Source organism: Acartia tonsa, chromosome 2 (genome assembly GCF_053477335.1).
Source record: "Acartia tonsa isolate MP-2025a chromosome 2, ASM5347733v1, whole genome shotgun sequence".
NCBI lineage: Eukaryota > Metazoa > Arthropoda > Copepoda > Calanoida > Acartiidae > Acartia > Acartia tonsa.
Genome location: NC_137261.1, coordinates 5,755,861 through 5,769,928, shown reverse-complemented (window position 1 = coordinate 5,769,928; position 14,068 = coordinate 5,755,861). Strand labels below are relative to the sequence as shown.

At 33.0% G+C, this 14,068-nt stretch overlaps 3 protein-coding genes across 4 annotated transcripts in view; 2 read left to right on the top strand and 1 right to left on the bottom strand.

Annotated features, from left to right (window-relative positions):
• SsRbeta (signal sequence receptor beta) overlaps positions 1-14,068 on the bottom strand; it is a 417,378-nt gene that overhangs the window by 32,453 nt on the left and 370,857 nt on the right. The window lies entirely within an intron of this gene.
• LOC145312687 (uncharacterized) lies at positions 843-1,600 on the top strand. Its single transcript, XM_080151945.1, has 2 exons — positions 843-980; positions 1,043-1,600. The coding sequence occupies exons 1-2, from the start codon at positions 961-963 to the stop codon at positions 1,479-1,481; spliced, it is 459 nt and encodes a 152-aa protein (XP_080008071.1). The 5' UTR covers positions 843-960; the 3' UTR covers positions 1,482-1,600.
• Positions 9,835-14,017, top strand: LOC145334901 (uncharacterized). Its single transcript, XM_080180527.1, has 7 exons — positions 9,835-9,948; positions 10,564-10,637; positions 11,501-11,547; positions 11,655-11,705; positions 12,070-12,166; positions 12,516-12,565; positions 13,919-14,017. The coding sequence occupies exons 1-7, from the start codon at positions 9,872-9,874 to the stop codon at positions 14,015-14,017; spliced, it is 495 nt and encodes a 164-aa protein (XP_080036653.1). The 5' UTR covers positions 9,835-9,871.

Genomic DNA, 14,068 nt, shown 5'->3' with positions numbered 1-14,068 from the left:
AAAAAACGTCAAAAATTTCGCCTTTGGCGGTGAATAACGGCAAAACGGTTCGCCAGAGGTGGTTGATAACAAATGATGTGCCATGAAAAGTTCTACAAAAATGAAGAAATAGTCTATGGCCCTAAAACGACTCCTTCCCCCAAAAAAGGGGCAAAAACCGTCATAACGATGTGTTGGCCCCCAACGACAGCTGTTAAAACACGTATAGGTTTCGTGATTTTTTTCCGAATTAATTTCGTTAGTGGTATAAGCTGTTCTCTAGTATACCTTACTTTATTTTTATTTTTCCTAAAATTATACTTAACACAATAATTTAATTTAAAACTATTTTAGATCATTTTGATTTCAATATTCAAGTTAAATTATAATTAATTTTTTTTAAATCCTCGAAAATAATTCAATTGGAAAAAAAATCCGCGAACGAAAATTTGGAAAATCCTCGAACTAAAATTTGAAAAATCTACGACTTTATAAATTTTTATTTATCTCATTATAATTTTGACCACCGTCGAGAAAGGTTATCTGACTTCAACAAGAAAGGTAATTTTTTTTATTTAATTTATAATAATTATTTATCGCATCGTATTATAGATAGCTTTCTTTTTTTTCTTCTTAATTTAGAATAGTTATTTATCGCATCGTATTATAGATAGCTTTCTATTTTTTTTACTTAATTTATAATAGTTATTTATCGCATCGTATTATAGATAGCTTTCTATTTTTTTTACTTAATTTAGAATAGTTATCTATCGCACCGTATTATAGAGAGCTTTCTAAATTTTTTTACTTAATTTAGAATAGTTATTTATCGCATCGTATTATAGATAGCTTTCTAATTTATTTCTCTGTTCACTGTCATCATTGGCCTGGCTTGTAAGATTATGGTAGAGGATGCCTGGGCTGATGGAACGCTATCAAGAAAAGAAAACACTGTTGTCCGGCTTATGATTAATTCTCACTATGCGATGCTTCTTTCCCAGGTAATAATGTTCTTTGCTTTCTTTATCTTCGCTGCTCTTACTCATAGAAATATAACTTATAGGGATATGGCCAATGAGAACTACTGTGCTATACACATATCTCGGAGCACTTATGGTATTTCAGCAGTATGCTTTGCCTCCTCTCTCTATGCAACCCTGTACATCATTGCAGTCTGGGTATTTACAAGAAAGGGGGGATTAAAAGACGATAGCATCCAATTGGAAGAGGTGATAGTTTCCCCTGCATCCTCCCCCGCCACCAGAAGTTCACCATCTGCAGGATTCCGCGCGTCACCTGAGCGGCCAAGGAGCATCAGATCCATGGATACATCCAGTTCTGACGATAACATCCAATTGGAAGAGGTGATAATTTCCCCTGCATCTTCCCCCGCCACCAGAAGTTCACCATCTGCAGGATTCCAAGCTTCACCCGAGCGGCCAAGGAGCATAAGATCCATGGATACATCCAGTTCTGATGATTCTGGCAGACCTGTTCCTTAACAATTTGATTTAAAACCAGTATTAGATCCAGAATAAAAAATAACTAAACAGTATAAAAGACTTTTTCACTCAGTGAATTTATCATAAAATAAGTAAATAAATAAATAATAATAATACAATATATTTGAATTTTTTTTATTAAAATTCTATAATATAAAGTGGTAAGGTAAAGATCTCGGAAATTACACGTCCGAATAGGCTGTGCTTTTATGGAAAGCTTTATAAATATCTTGTGGTGGTTTGAGGCTTTTATTCTGACATCCCACGCCCTCCCCTTGAGGCTAGAGGCGAAGCAACTAGTCCTTATAAAAAAGTAAAAGAATGTTTGTTTGTCTGTACCGAAAGATTTCGCTAATTGCTTAACCGATCGGGTTCTCCTTAACAGGGTAGCTTCTCATAGGTCCCGAGAAGGTTTATAACTATTTTGGGAGAGGGTACAACCAACCTCCAAAGCGAAATCGCCCCTAGATTATTACATATTAATTTCAGCTTATACTAACAAAGAAATTTTTTAAAATCACGAAACCTATACGTGATTTTCAGCTGTCGTTAGGTGGGGGGGGGGGGACACTAAATAGAATTGACAACCTCTTTATCTGCCCCCCAAATATTATTTTAGATTTATTTCGCTTATTGGATATATATTCTATTCCTGCATTAGTTTGGAAATTAGAATCTACCTGCAGAGAATTTAATCATATATAGAAATTTATGCTTTTATCGTTCTTTATTTTAATCTTATGCTTTTTTAAAATTGAAGCTTTTCTATAATTGGGGTCGGATAGCTTTTTTCGTTAATTTAGACATGTTAGAATTGTCCTAACGATTTCAAACTTTGCACAGTGATACCTGTAGAAGTTAGATACGATTAAGAAAGCGTAGTAACTCTATAATCATTACCAGAATGTCCGTACGTCCATTTTAAAAATGTTGATTTTTTAATTTTTTAACAACAAATTTTTATATGATCTAATTATCCGATTGTCCTGATTTCTAGGACAACAAAGTACAAAGCAACTCTATAATCAAGTGATAAAAATATAAGTATATCCATAAACATTATCCTGTATCAAGCAGTTTTTCACAATTTTGTTTTGCCTCTTCATTTATAATCTGATTATTCAGTTCTGACACTATACATGAGTTAATGTTCATTTGTCTTGCCATTTCAGAGCTTCGCTTTCATGGATTTTGTCATCCTTGTTAGGTTTTCAAAGTAGCTGGATGTCAGATTATCCATTAATATCTCGATAACTGACCGCTGGACTCAAGTGTATTCAATTAGCTTATTATTTCACTTCTTTGGAAGGTTTAGAGCTATTTTTAGTAGCGAAGCTACTCTATAATTCACTTTGTCCGTCAGTCCGTCCGTAATGCTATGGGGGAAATGGGATTTACTCAGCTCCTATAAAAGATAGTATGCTGAAATTTTTTTAAAACATTCCTATCATTAAGGAGCACAATTGACTATAAAATATCAATGGCGGTCGGACCGCTTTTTAGCAGGTTTTAGGCTATTTTTATATTTTTCACATTTTTCTCCATAACTTCAATGTTTATGGTCCGATTTTCAAAATTTTTTCAGTTATAGATATCAAAATTAAATTTTCCATCGTTTAAAGAAAACAACTATGACGCCCAGACTGCCTTTTTAGCAGGTTTTAGGCTATTTTTATATATTCACATTTTTCTCATATCTGCAGTGTTTATGGTCCGATTTTCAAAATTTTTTCAGTTATAGATATCAAAATTAAATTTCCCGTCGTTTAAAGAAAACAACCATGACGGCCAGACTGCCTTTTTAGCAGGTTTTAGGCTATTTTTATATTTTTCTCCATATCTTCAGTGTTTATGGTCCGATTTTCAAAATTTTTTTGGTTATAGATATGAAAATTAAATTTCCCGTCGTTTAAAAAAACAACCATGACGGCCAGACTGACTTTTTAGCAGGTTTTAGGCTATTTTTATATTTTTCTCCATATCTTCAGTGTTTATGGTCCGATTTTCAAAATTTTTTTGGTTATAGATATGAAAATTAAATTTTCCGTCGTTTAAAGAAAACAACCATGACGGCCAGAGTGCCTTTTTGCAGGTTTTTTGCTATTTTAAATTTTTCATGCATTTTTCCATATCTTTGGTGTATATGGTCTGATTTTCCTAATTTTTTAAGTTAAGGATAGAAAAAATTTAATTTACTGTCATTTTACGAAACCATCTATGGCGGTCAGACTGCCTTTTATCAGGTTTTTGGCTATTTTTATATATTTAACATATATCCCTATATCTTTGGTGTTTTTAGTCCAATTTTTTTACTTTTTAGGGATATCAGTATCAAAATAATTTTTCCCATTGTTATGAGCATCTTTTATGTAATTTATTTTGACAATCTTCATCATACAAAATAAAATAAGGTTTGGTGTTTATTTTACCCAATAAATCTGTTCTTGATTGTAATAAATACACTTTAAATCTACTTGTAAGTATTCCCATCCATGATTTTTGTGCTTCGCTACTTATGGATGTAGTCATCCTTGTTTCAAAATAATGATTACTTATTTGTCTTAGCGAGAATTATCAAATAACAGGATCTCTGTATGTCTGGGTGTATTGATGTCTGTTTGTCTGTGTGTGTATTGAAGGATCTCGCTAACCGCTGAACCGATATGATTCTACGTTACAGTTTAGCTTCTCACAGGTCCTGGGAAGGTTTATAGCTATTTTGGGGGAGGGTACACCCCCCCCCCCCTAGAGAAATAAAAAAAACTACCCCCATCTAAAAATATTTTTTATTAAACAGCTGACATGTGTGCATGATACGTGCATGTTTGTCAATAACATAAGCCCAGGAAAAATTCACCCCCCACCGCGGAGGTATTATTTTGGGGTGGGGGATAAATGAATGGAATTTCGATTTTCACTAAGATCCCTCACCTATCTTTCCGCAATTGGATTAACATAGAATAAAAAGGTAACATTTTAGGTGCCCCTAGAGACCCTTGGGGGGCGTAATCGTTAGTATAATAGGTAGGATATGTGTCCTTGTTTGTACATACAATAATATCTCACACACCCCTCGACCGAATTGACAGAAATAGCTTCAAACCATTCAAGAAAATAAATCCGAAAATATAATAGTTTTTAAACCACCACAGGATCGATCTATATGAAGCTTACCTAATAGTTATTTCTCGCATCGTATTATAAACGGCTTTCCGCGGATATAGAATGTACAATTATGAGATTAAAACTAGTTTTTTTAGCCCCGAGGTTACGAAGTCACCGGCTAAAAAAACTAGTTTTAATCTTATGATTGTACATTTCTATATTCGTAGAAAGCTGGATATAATACGATGCTAGACATAGTTTTTTCGTATGGATGAGAACCGGTTCCTATCCACCGGATTCGAATGAATATGAGAAAATACATTATTATATTATTTAAATATTTGTTTTTAAAATCAATGCACAAGAATGGTTGGAACGAAGGTGAATGCAAATAGTTTTATTATAATCAATTTTTTTACCGAACATTATTCTGTTAATTAAAAATCCTAACAAAACTTCTACTAAAAAATATAAAGTCTTATAGGTATAGTTGGTTCTAAAAAATATTCCGAATCATTGACTGTTATGGGTAAAATCAATATAACAATAACCAGCGTTGCAAGGTCGTTTGATGTTGGTGCGGAACCGCAAGTGAAAATGACGGCTCCGAATTTGGCTCTGGCTCCGACCTAAAATGAAATAAAACCCAACATATTTTTTTGGCCAAGTCTATTTTTGACTTTTGAAGGTTTAAAAAAGTTCAAATTTTGATAAAATGGGCTTGAAAAACTTAAAAGGGGCGTTTGCATACGACACAACAGAGTAACCAAATTAAAATTAATAAAAAAAATATCTGTTTTTAGCTAACCCGGAGCCGTTTTTTAACGAAAATTACGGCTCCAGCAAAATATGACGACTCCGGCTCCACAACGTTGACAATAACCCTTACTTAGAATCAAAACATGTCAAATAATGTTAAAAATAACTATAATAACTCCACACATTTTGTAATAAACAACTTTGCAAAAATATTTATCATAAACTTTTTATATGTATGTTTTTATCATTAGCAGTATAAGGTTTTCGTCAATAATCCTATAATTTAAAGTAGTAAGGATTTTTATTTCTGAAGCTTAAGCGTTTAATAACTATTGAACTGATAGAGTTCTCCTTTTTAAGAAAGCTTCACCTAGGTCCCGAGCGTTTTTTAGGCTATTTTTTTTCTAGATTTAAGCCTTGGGTTGGTTTAAGGCTATTTTTATGCCTGTTTCTAAGTACAGAGTCTTTAGATGATAGGAGCGCAGCTGCTAGTTCTATAATAAAGTAGCAAGGGATTTTTTGTCTGAAGCTTAAGATCTCATTAACTACTGGACCAACACCCTTGAATACAGAGCCACTAGTTGTTAGGGGCGCAGCTGCAAGTGCTATATATATGTAAATTTTGTTTTATTAAATATATAGGTATGATTTGTAAAAACAAAGGACATTAATTTCTCAATTTTTTAGCAATACCCCCCCTCCTTCTTTTCCTCCCATTTATAAATTATTGTCGGAGGGGGCAAGGGCAAATGTACTCACATTCCCCCTTTTCTACAGTAGAGTATACATTTTTTGTAAATCTTTTCCCTTTAAATCACAATCAAAATTGTGATTAATTGTCTGACAATTTGATTTATCAATTTTTAAATTGAGGTTATATTAATAATAAATCAATGTTTAAAAAAGGTTAAAGTTTTGCAAATAGTTTAGGTTAATTATGTCTAGATGACTACCTGGTTCTATTAAAAGTATACACAGGGTCTCCACCCCTTGTTTAGAGTTACATGTAGATCGTGTCCCCTCTATTCTTATACTTTAATGATCAGAGCTGGATCTTTAAATCATTTCAATGGTGCGCCAAATCGGGGTGAGCCAACTTTCCACCGATGAGAGCACAGCATTTTACGAAATACCGCGCTGTGATTGGCTGAAATTCGGCGCACCCCGATTTTGAAATTATTTAAAGATCCAGCTCAGAATATCTAGGTATATAAGTCTACTATAATAAAATTTTGTTCCAGAAAAACTATTAAAATAAAATATCTATTCTTGGTAAACAGTCATTGATAGTTAATAATATTAAGAATGTTTTTAATAATTATTTCTCGTATCGTATTATAAACGGCTTTCCGCGGATATAGAATGTACAGTTATAAGATTAAAACTAGTTTTTTTAGCCCCGTGGTGCCGAAGGCATCAGCTAAAAAAAACTAGTTTTAATCTTATGGTTGTACATTTCTATATTCGTAGAAAACTGGATATAATACGATGCTAGACATAGTTTTTTCGTATGGATGAGAACCGGTTCCTATCCACCGGATTCGAATGAATACGAGAAATGTAAATAATTACAGAAGCTGTGTGACTGCAAACTCGGTGTTTGTGGCCTATTAGCGAATGTCAAATAAGTCAAAGCTGTATCCCAACTTAAAGGCAACAAATGAACATATTTTTTTATGTTCATAGGTATTAGATTAAGATAAAAAAGCGCTGGAATCGTAAAAAAATGAAAATAAGGATGGGGGCTTTTTGGTGGTTCATTTAATGGTATGGATGAAAGCACCGAAGTAAATGAGAAATGATTGTAAAATTAAGCAAACAAAATTAGCCAGGCTAATGAATTAATAATAAGGTAATGCAATATTCTAACTTTGTCCCAATTATAAGACCTTACACAAGTAGACCAACAACATATAAACAATTCCATTTGAAAAAGAACTTTAGAAGAAATATGAGAAATATTTTTTTTAAAACTACTACACTATCCTTATCATAAAGTAACAGGATGTTTGTCTGTCTGTACCGAAGGATCTCGCTAACCGCTGAACCGATCGGGTTCTCCTTTACAGGGTAGCTTCTCATAGGTCCAAGAAAGTTTAAAACTATTTTGGGGTAGGGTAACTCCAATCTTTCAAGAGAAATCGCCCCAAAAAATTAAACGCCCCCCCCCCTAATTTAAAAAAAAAAAAAAATTCAACTCCCCTGTCCTTAAGTGCAGCTGGAGGCGTATAGGGGGCGTAGACGCTAGTATTCTATAACGAATGCGAAGAAAATGAAAATGGATAAAAAAAAGTTGTTATAGTCTGTCATAAAACTACTTGAATTAAAGACGATCAATAGAGTTGCTGTGCTATGAAAATTATACCTTATTTTTACGGGAATCCTTATGCAAAACAACATTTCCAAATTGAGCTAATTTGTTGTGATCTGACGGACACACACTTGAGATGTTTAAAAGCTTCACGTTGAAAATTAGAATATTGCAGCAGTTTGACATCAACAAAACATTTATCTACGAAATTTTAATAGTTATTTCTCGCATCGTATTATAAACGGCTTTCCGCGGATATAGAATGTACAATTATGAGATTAAAACTAGTTTTTTTAGATCCGAGGTGCCGGAGGCACAGGCTAAAAAAACTGGTTTTAATCTTCTGATTGTACATTTTTATATTCGTAGAAAGCTGGATATAATACGATGCTAGACATAGTTTTTTCGTATGGATGAGAACCGGTTCCTATCCACCGGAATCGAATGAATACGAGAAAAAAAATGCTATTGACCTCATACGGGCGAGGCTGCTCTCCATGACACTCTAACGTCATGTCTAACAAAACAGGATAACTAAGGATAGCCAAATTTCTCCTTTTCTGTCCAAGCACCCGGAATATTAAGTTTAGTAACACCCATCCGACAACTAATTCATTGATTGCACGTCCTTTGTCTGAAAGTCCTAACTGTGTATGGTAATGAGTTGCGCCTTTTCCTCCTTTTATTAACTATCAATTTAGCACTCCTAATATTGCAACATTAGGGTCATTTTCGACGTCATGTTTTGACGCGATGTTCGAACCTCCCCTACGACGGATCCGGATTGAAAACAATGTTATTCAGTGAGTTAACTCTATTATAAAACCATGTACGATTTACATTGATATTTAACTCAGTTTGAAAATACAGCTTGGTATACTGAGGACAAAATTATATCATTTATCATGTTCCCGTCAATTGTGTAAATAGAATAATATCATTACGCTTATACCAACAACGAAATTAATTCAGAACCTATGCGTATTTTCAGCTGTGGTTGGGATGCAACAAATAGTAAAATTAACGACCTCTCCATAAGCCCCCCCCCCCCCAATATTATTTTAGATTTTTTTGCTTGTTGTTTATACCTGTCACGCATATACTATTGAGTTTTATGTACTGTTCAACGATATGAAAAAGACAAACATCTAAAAATACACTATAAATAAAAAGATGCAAAAAATAAATTTCTCTTAATAAATGTTATACCAGATTTTTTAGAAGTCTATGGCAACCTTAGATATTCTTTTTTTTTGTTTTTAAGGCTAGTTTCAATATTTTCCTATCGATTTCAAATTTGGCATTTTGATTCCTGTAATAGTTAGGTACGATTTAGAAAGGGGAGCAACTTTGTAATCACTATTAGAATTATCCAGTATTTAAGCATGGTTTTGCAACAAATTTATGTACATTTTTTTTGGACTTACAAATTACTGTTATTCTAATTTAAGTTGTGGCACTCAATATGTGTTAATGTTTGTTTGTGCTATCGGTTCTTCAGAGCTTTGTATTTGTGAAGACAAAGCTCCAATTGTGTCTAAAATGATCTATGTGACGTAATAAAAATGAGGGATTATCCATCTCTTTTTTGGGGGTTTTCTTTCCCACTTATCTCATCTCCCTCATTTTATTACGTCATGTGGATCATTTTTGACACAATCTTAACACAATTTGGGCTTTGACATTTGTGGATGTTGTCATCCTTGTTTTTTGTGTGTTTTTAATGAGTATTTGTATGAGTAATTGTGCAAAGCAGGGTTAAATGATGACGTTAATAGTTATTTATCGCATCGTATTATAAACAGCTTTCCGCGGATATTAAATTAATAATTATAAGATTAAAACCTGTTTTGCTTTCACCGAGAGGCCAAAGGCCATGGCTAACAAAACTTGTATTGATTTTTTTTATTCATGTTAATATTTAAGGAAAATTGTCTGTAATACGATGCTATACATGTTTTCTGTGTAACTGAGAACCGGTTCTAATCCACCGGATATCAATCGGTTTCGAAGCCATACTGTAAAAACTAATTATAGCTTTTTGATTTCTATAAATTTTCTAGATTTTTACTATTTGCTTTACTAGAAATTAATTTTATTTGTCCTTAGTTATAATTACTGATTTGAGTTCTTTGTACAAGTTTAGTCTTTAATTGTCCTTTGGTCTTTAAATGATTTTAATGGAAACAAAATTTTAATAAAGATTAAAGTTAAAATGCGAAGAAGTTCAGCACAAGAGATGAACCAAAGTAGAATATTTGATGTTGAAGGGGTTCAAGCCACCCATCAAAGGTAGTTTTATACTTTCTGTAATTTTTAGCATCTTTAAAAGTAGGGCTCGGCAGCCGCGAACAAAATTCAAATTTAAACCCGCTTGTGTGCAACAAATAAAATCATAAAAAGAAGGATTGTATGTTTAGGAAAAGGTTTAGACACCCAATTTTAAAGTTATGATATGACGATTTCACCCAGGTTTACACGCAGCTGCCGAGCCCTGTCTAAAAATGATAGTTAGTGTATTTGTTGTGATGCTATTAAAAAGAATTTGTTGCTTAATTAGAATAGTTAGATAATTTCTGTAATTTGATGCTATACATGAGTTTTCAGTATGGTTGAGAACCGGTTCTAATCCATCGGATATTTATCGGTTTCAAAGCCATACTGGAAAAGCGTGCATAAGCTATAAAATATAGCCATCACACAAAGCTTATAAACCTTTTCGAGAAACATAGATGAAGTTTGAGAAAAGATACAAATAGGCCAAATCATCTAAAAAATTAAAAAGCTAGGACGTCCTCGAAGAGAACCTTTTCAAGTTCTTTAAAAAGTGTTACTTTAGTGATGGAATAGAACGTAATTTTTTTTGTCTTTATATTTAGGTACTTTTATTTTACTTTATAATTTCAGTAAAAATTCAATCAAATACAGGATAAAAGCTCTTGAGATTTTTAAGAAGACCCAGTATTCTGTCTTTTTTCTTGGTAAGATTTATATTTAAAGATGCAGCGCTCACAAAATTTTTATGAATTTAAGAAGTAGAGTTTTTTTTGTTGTCTCTGATATAATTGTCTTATCTGTTTGGGAAATGCTTCATATAGGACCCGGAATGGGTTTTGTTATTTTTTAGCCTTTGGATAATTTATGCTGTTTTTCTAAACCTTTGATATCTTCTTTGAACAGATTGCAACGATGGAGTTGCTAGGTGAATCTCAGTATGCAAAATACGTTAGCAAGGTTTTTTGTTGTCATTTAAGATCTTGCATACCATTGATTAGATTTGGTTCATTATTTTAAGGAAACCTTCACATAGGTCCCAGAGATGATTTATGTCTTTTTTACAACCCTTTATGGAAAAGATGTTAGGAGCGCTGCCTTGATGATTTTTTTACTCAAAGATCTGCTAGGTTTCTGTGCAGTGAATATAAGCAGAGGCGTGCAGAAGGGGTGGATGAGTTCTTTTCCCCTGGCAGAGTTAGGGGAGTGTCATGTAGAAAATTCAAAAAAATTCTTACTTCAAGTGACAATTTACCAATCCATTTCAAAAAGTTTTGATATGTAACTTATTTTTTTGCTCTCAGCTGTAATTTTGTCTATATAAATTACTATATTTAAGTATATTATATGATAATCATAATATGTATGACATTTTTTGTGAACATTCCACAAACCGACATTTTTTTCATAAATTTACATGAAAGCACCCTATGGCTCACGCCCCTACACCCCATTGTCGATAAAATAACTACACTCATGTTGTTTCTAATTTATCCCCCCCCCCCCACGATTAATAAAAATAATCTATCTAAATAAAGGTTAAATATTATCGTTTTTTTTTTAAATTTAGTACTGGCAATCATACTCATAGTACAAGTAGCTCTATGTATATCTAAGGTAAGTTGCTTCACATTGAATATTTTGGTTTAAAGTAAGTAAAGGGTAGTTTGTTCAAATTTAGGTTGTCTGAAAATGCTCATAGTTAATATATGAAATTTTTTTAGTATTTTTCTGAGCCTACTTTCATTTCTAGTTGGATAACTGATCAAAAAGATGTAAGTTTTATTTTTACTTACATATTTTTAACCATTTTTCTGTGTGCCTTTAGTTGTTTTACACGCTATTTCTCAAAACAAATTTACCTTTTGGTATACTCAATAGTGTGCTTTATTTTTTAGCTTTAATTTATTCAGGATGCTGTGAGTATTGGTGCAAAAAATATGACGTAACAAAAAAAATTAGCCAATGAGAGGCCGTTATTGACCAATGGTAAAATTTAAAGTGGACTCTCATTGGCTAATTTTTTTTGTTACGTCATATTTTTTGCACCAATACTCACAGCATCTTTATTCAGTGCTCGATTGGCACTTTGTGGGAAAGCACCGTTGATCGAAGTTAAAGACATTTAAAAAAATGTAGGCTGAGTTTCCTGAGATAACTGTGTGTCCCGAGGGTGATAGTTACAAAGAGGATGTTCTTAGCAACAATGGCTTTAAAAGCAGTGGGCATTATAATAGTAAGTCAGATATTATCCTTATATAATAGTAACAAAATCTGTGTGTATGTGTCTGACTGTTTGTGTCAAAGGATCTCGCTAACCGCTGAACAAAGTAGCTTCTTATATTTCCTGGGAAGATTTATAATTATTTTGGGGAATAATACCACCACCATTGTAAGAGAAATTGGCCTTAAAAAAACAAAAAAAATGTTTAAAAGAGCCGCTAGGCGGGACCAGTGGCATAGAAACACGAATAAAAACATCTGATCTTAAGATAAACAAATTTTTATCAATTACAAAATATCTTATATACATAAATAAAGTTATACCTTTTTTTTACAAAATGTTCTAATTTGAATAATTCCAGGTATAAAGAATCATACCTGGCAAGGAACAGATAAAACATTATCATCCCAGGTAAAAATATTTCATAAATTAAACAAGGATGACAACATCCATAAGTAGCAAAGCACAACAAATCATGCAATAGACAAAGTAAGTTATAGAGCAGATGTTCAGTTCTCATAACAAAGTAAGAATATGTAAAACAAGTAAATCACGAAACCTTGACAGAATAACATTTACATATTTTAAAGCATGACAAACAGACAGACAGATGGAAAAAACAATGGATATAATAGAATATGTCATAGGATTTGATTTCAATAGATCTTCAACTGTCTATCTTTAATAACAGCTAAGAAAATCACATTTCCCCCATAGTGGTACGGACGGACAAAGTAAATCATAGAGTAGCTCTATAAAACATGCTCCTATTCATTGTAATTTTGAACAAATAAATAATTGGTTGTTTTCTGTGCTACACTAATCTTGGGTGTTTGATAAAAATCAAAGTCAAATTTTGGAAAACGTTATTTATAGCATCGTATTGTGGTAAGCCGAAGCGTTTCAGCTCACCGGTTGCGAGTTCGAATCCAACGAGCCCCTAGCCTTGAAGTATTCTACCAAAACAAACTAGCAGGATTTACTCATACAGAAATTATATTTAAACTGAATACATTTACAATGGGTGGTTACTATATATATACAAAATAGATTATAACAATGAGTTAGGTTTGAAGGGGGTGTGGGAGACAAGGGCGTAGCCCGCGGCGGTAGACATCTGTGGGGTAAGCTGCAGTAAAGGGGAAGGCACCATCTCCCGGTTGAATAGTTGCCTGAGGGGCGCGGGGTTGCTAAGTGTCCGTGCCCCTCCCCTATTTAGCCAGTCCAATCTGACCGCTGCCGATGGGGTCATCTGCGGTCATGAGGTGAATGGTGATATAATAGGATTAGTGCAGAAGGCTTGACTTGATAAGCCACTGCGTAGCAACTCTGTAAAATGCCCGTCCGTCTGCTGCCGTATTACCACAGTATAATAGGCACTACAGCTTTTCGCGGATTTTAAAAGAAAAGTTTTGATAGTCCCGAGGGGTTAAGGTATTAATTTTTTCATTCTTATTCATTTATTCGTAGAATATTATCTATTATACCATGCTATACATGATTTTTCAGTATGACCTGTTCTAATCCAGCGGATATTAAAGGTTTCAAAGCAATACTGGAAATTGAGTTCCATGTTTTAGACCCATTTATAGTTTTAGATCCATTTATAATTTATTTCAAAATAATATTAATAACCCAATTAACTAAAATATATAACGTTTAATGAGTATTTATCATGAAAGAGTTTAATCAAGCTTACTTTTTGTAATTGCAATCATTTTTAATTAACAATTTAGATTTAATTTGTAATTTTAATTATTTCAGGATTTGTTTAAAATGATAACATTTTCTGCTGAAGACCTAATAAAGTCATTATACATCCGAACTATCAGGTTTATAAAAGCGATGCTTTTCTATACATAATTAGGGTCGGTCCGCAACGGTTAGCTCTTTTAGTTTATTTAGAGATGTTAA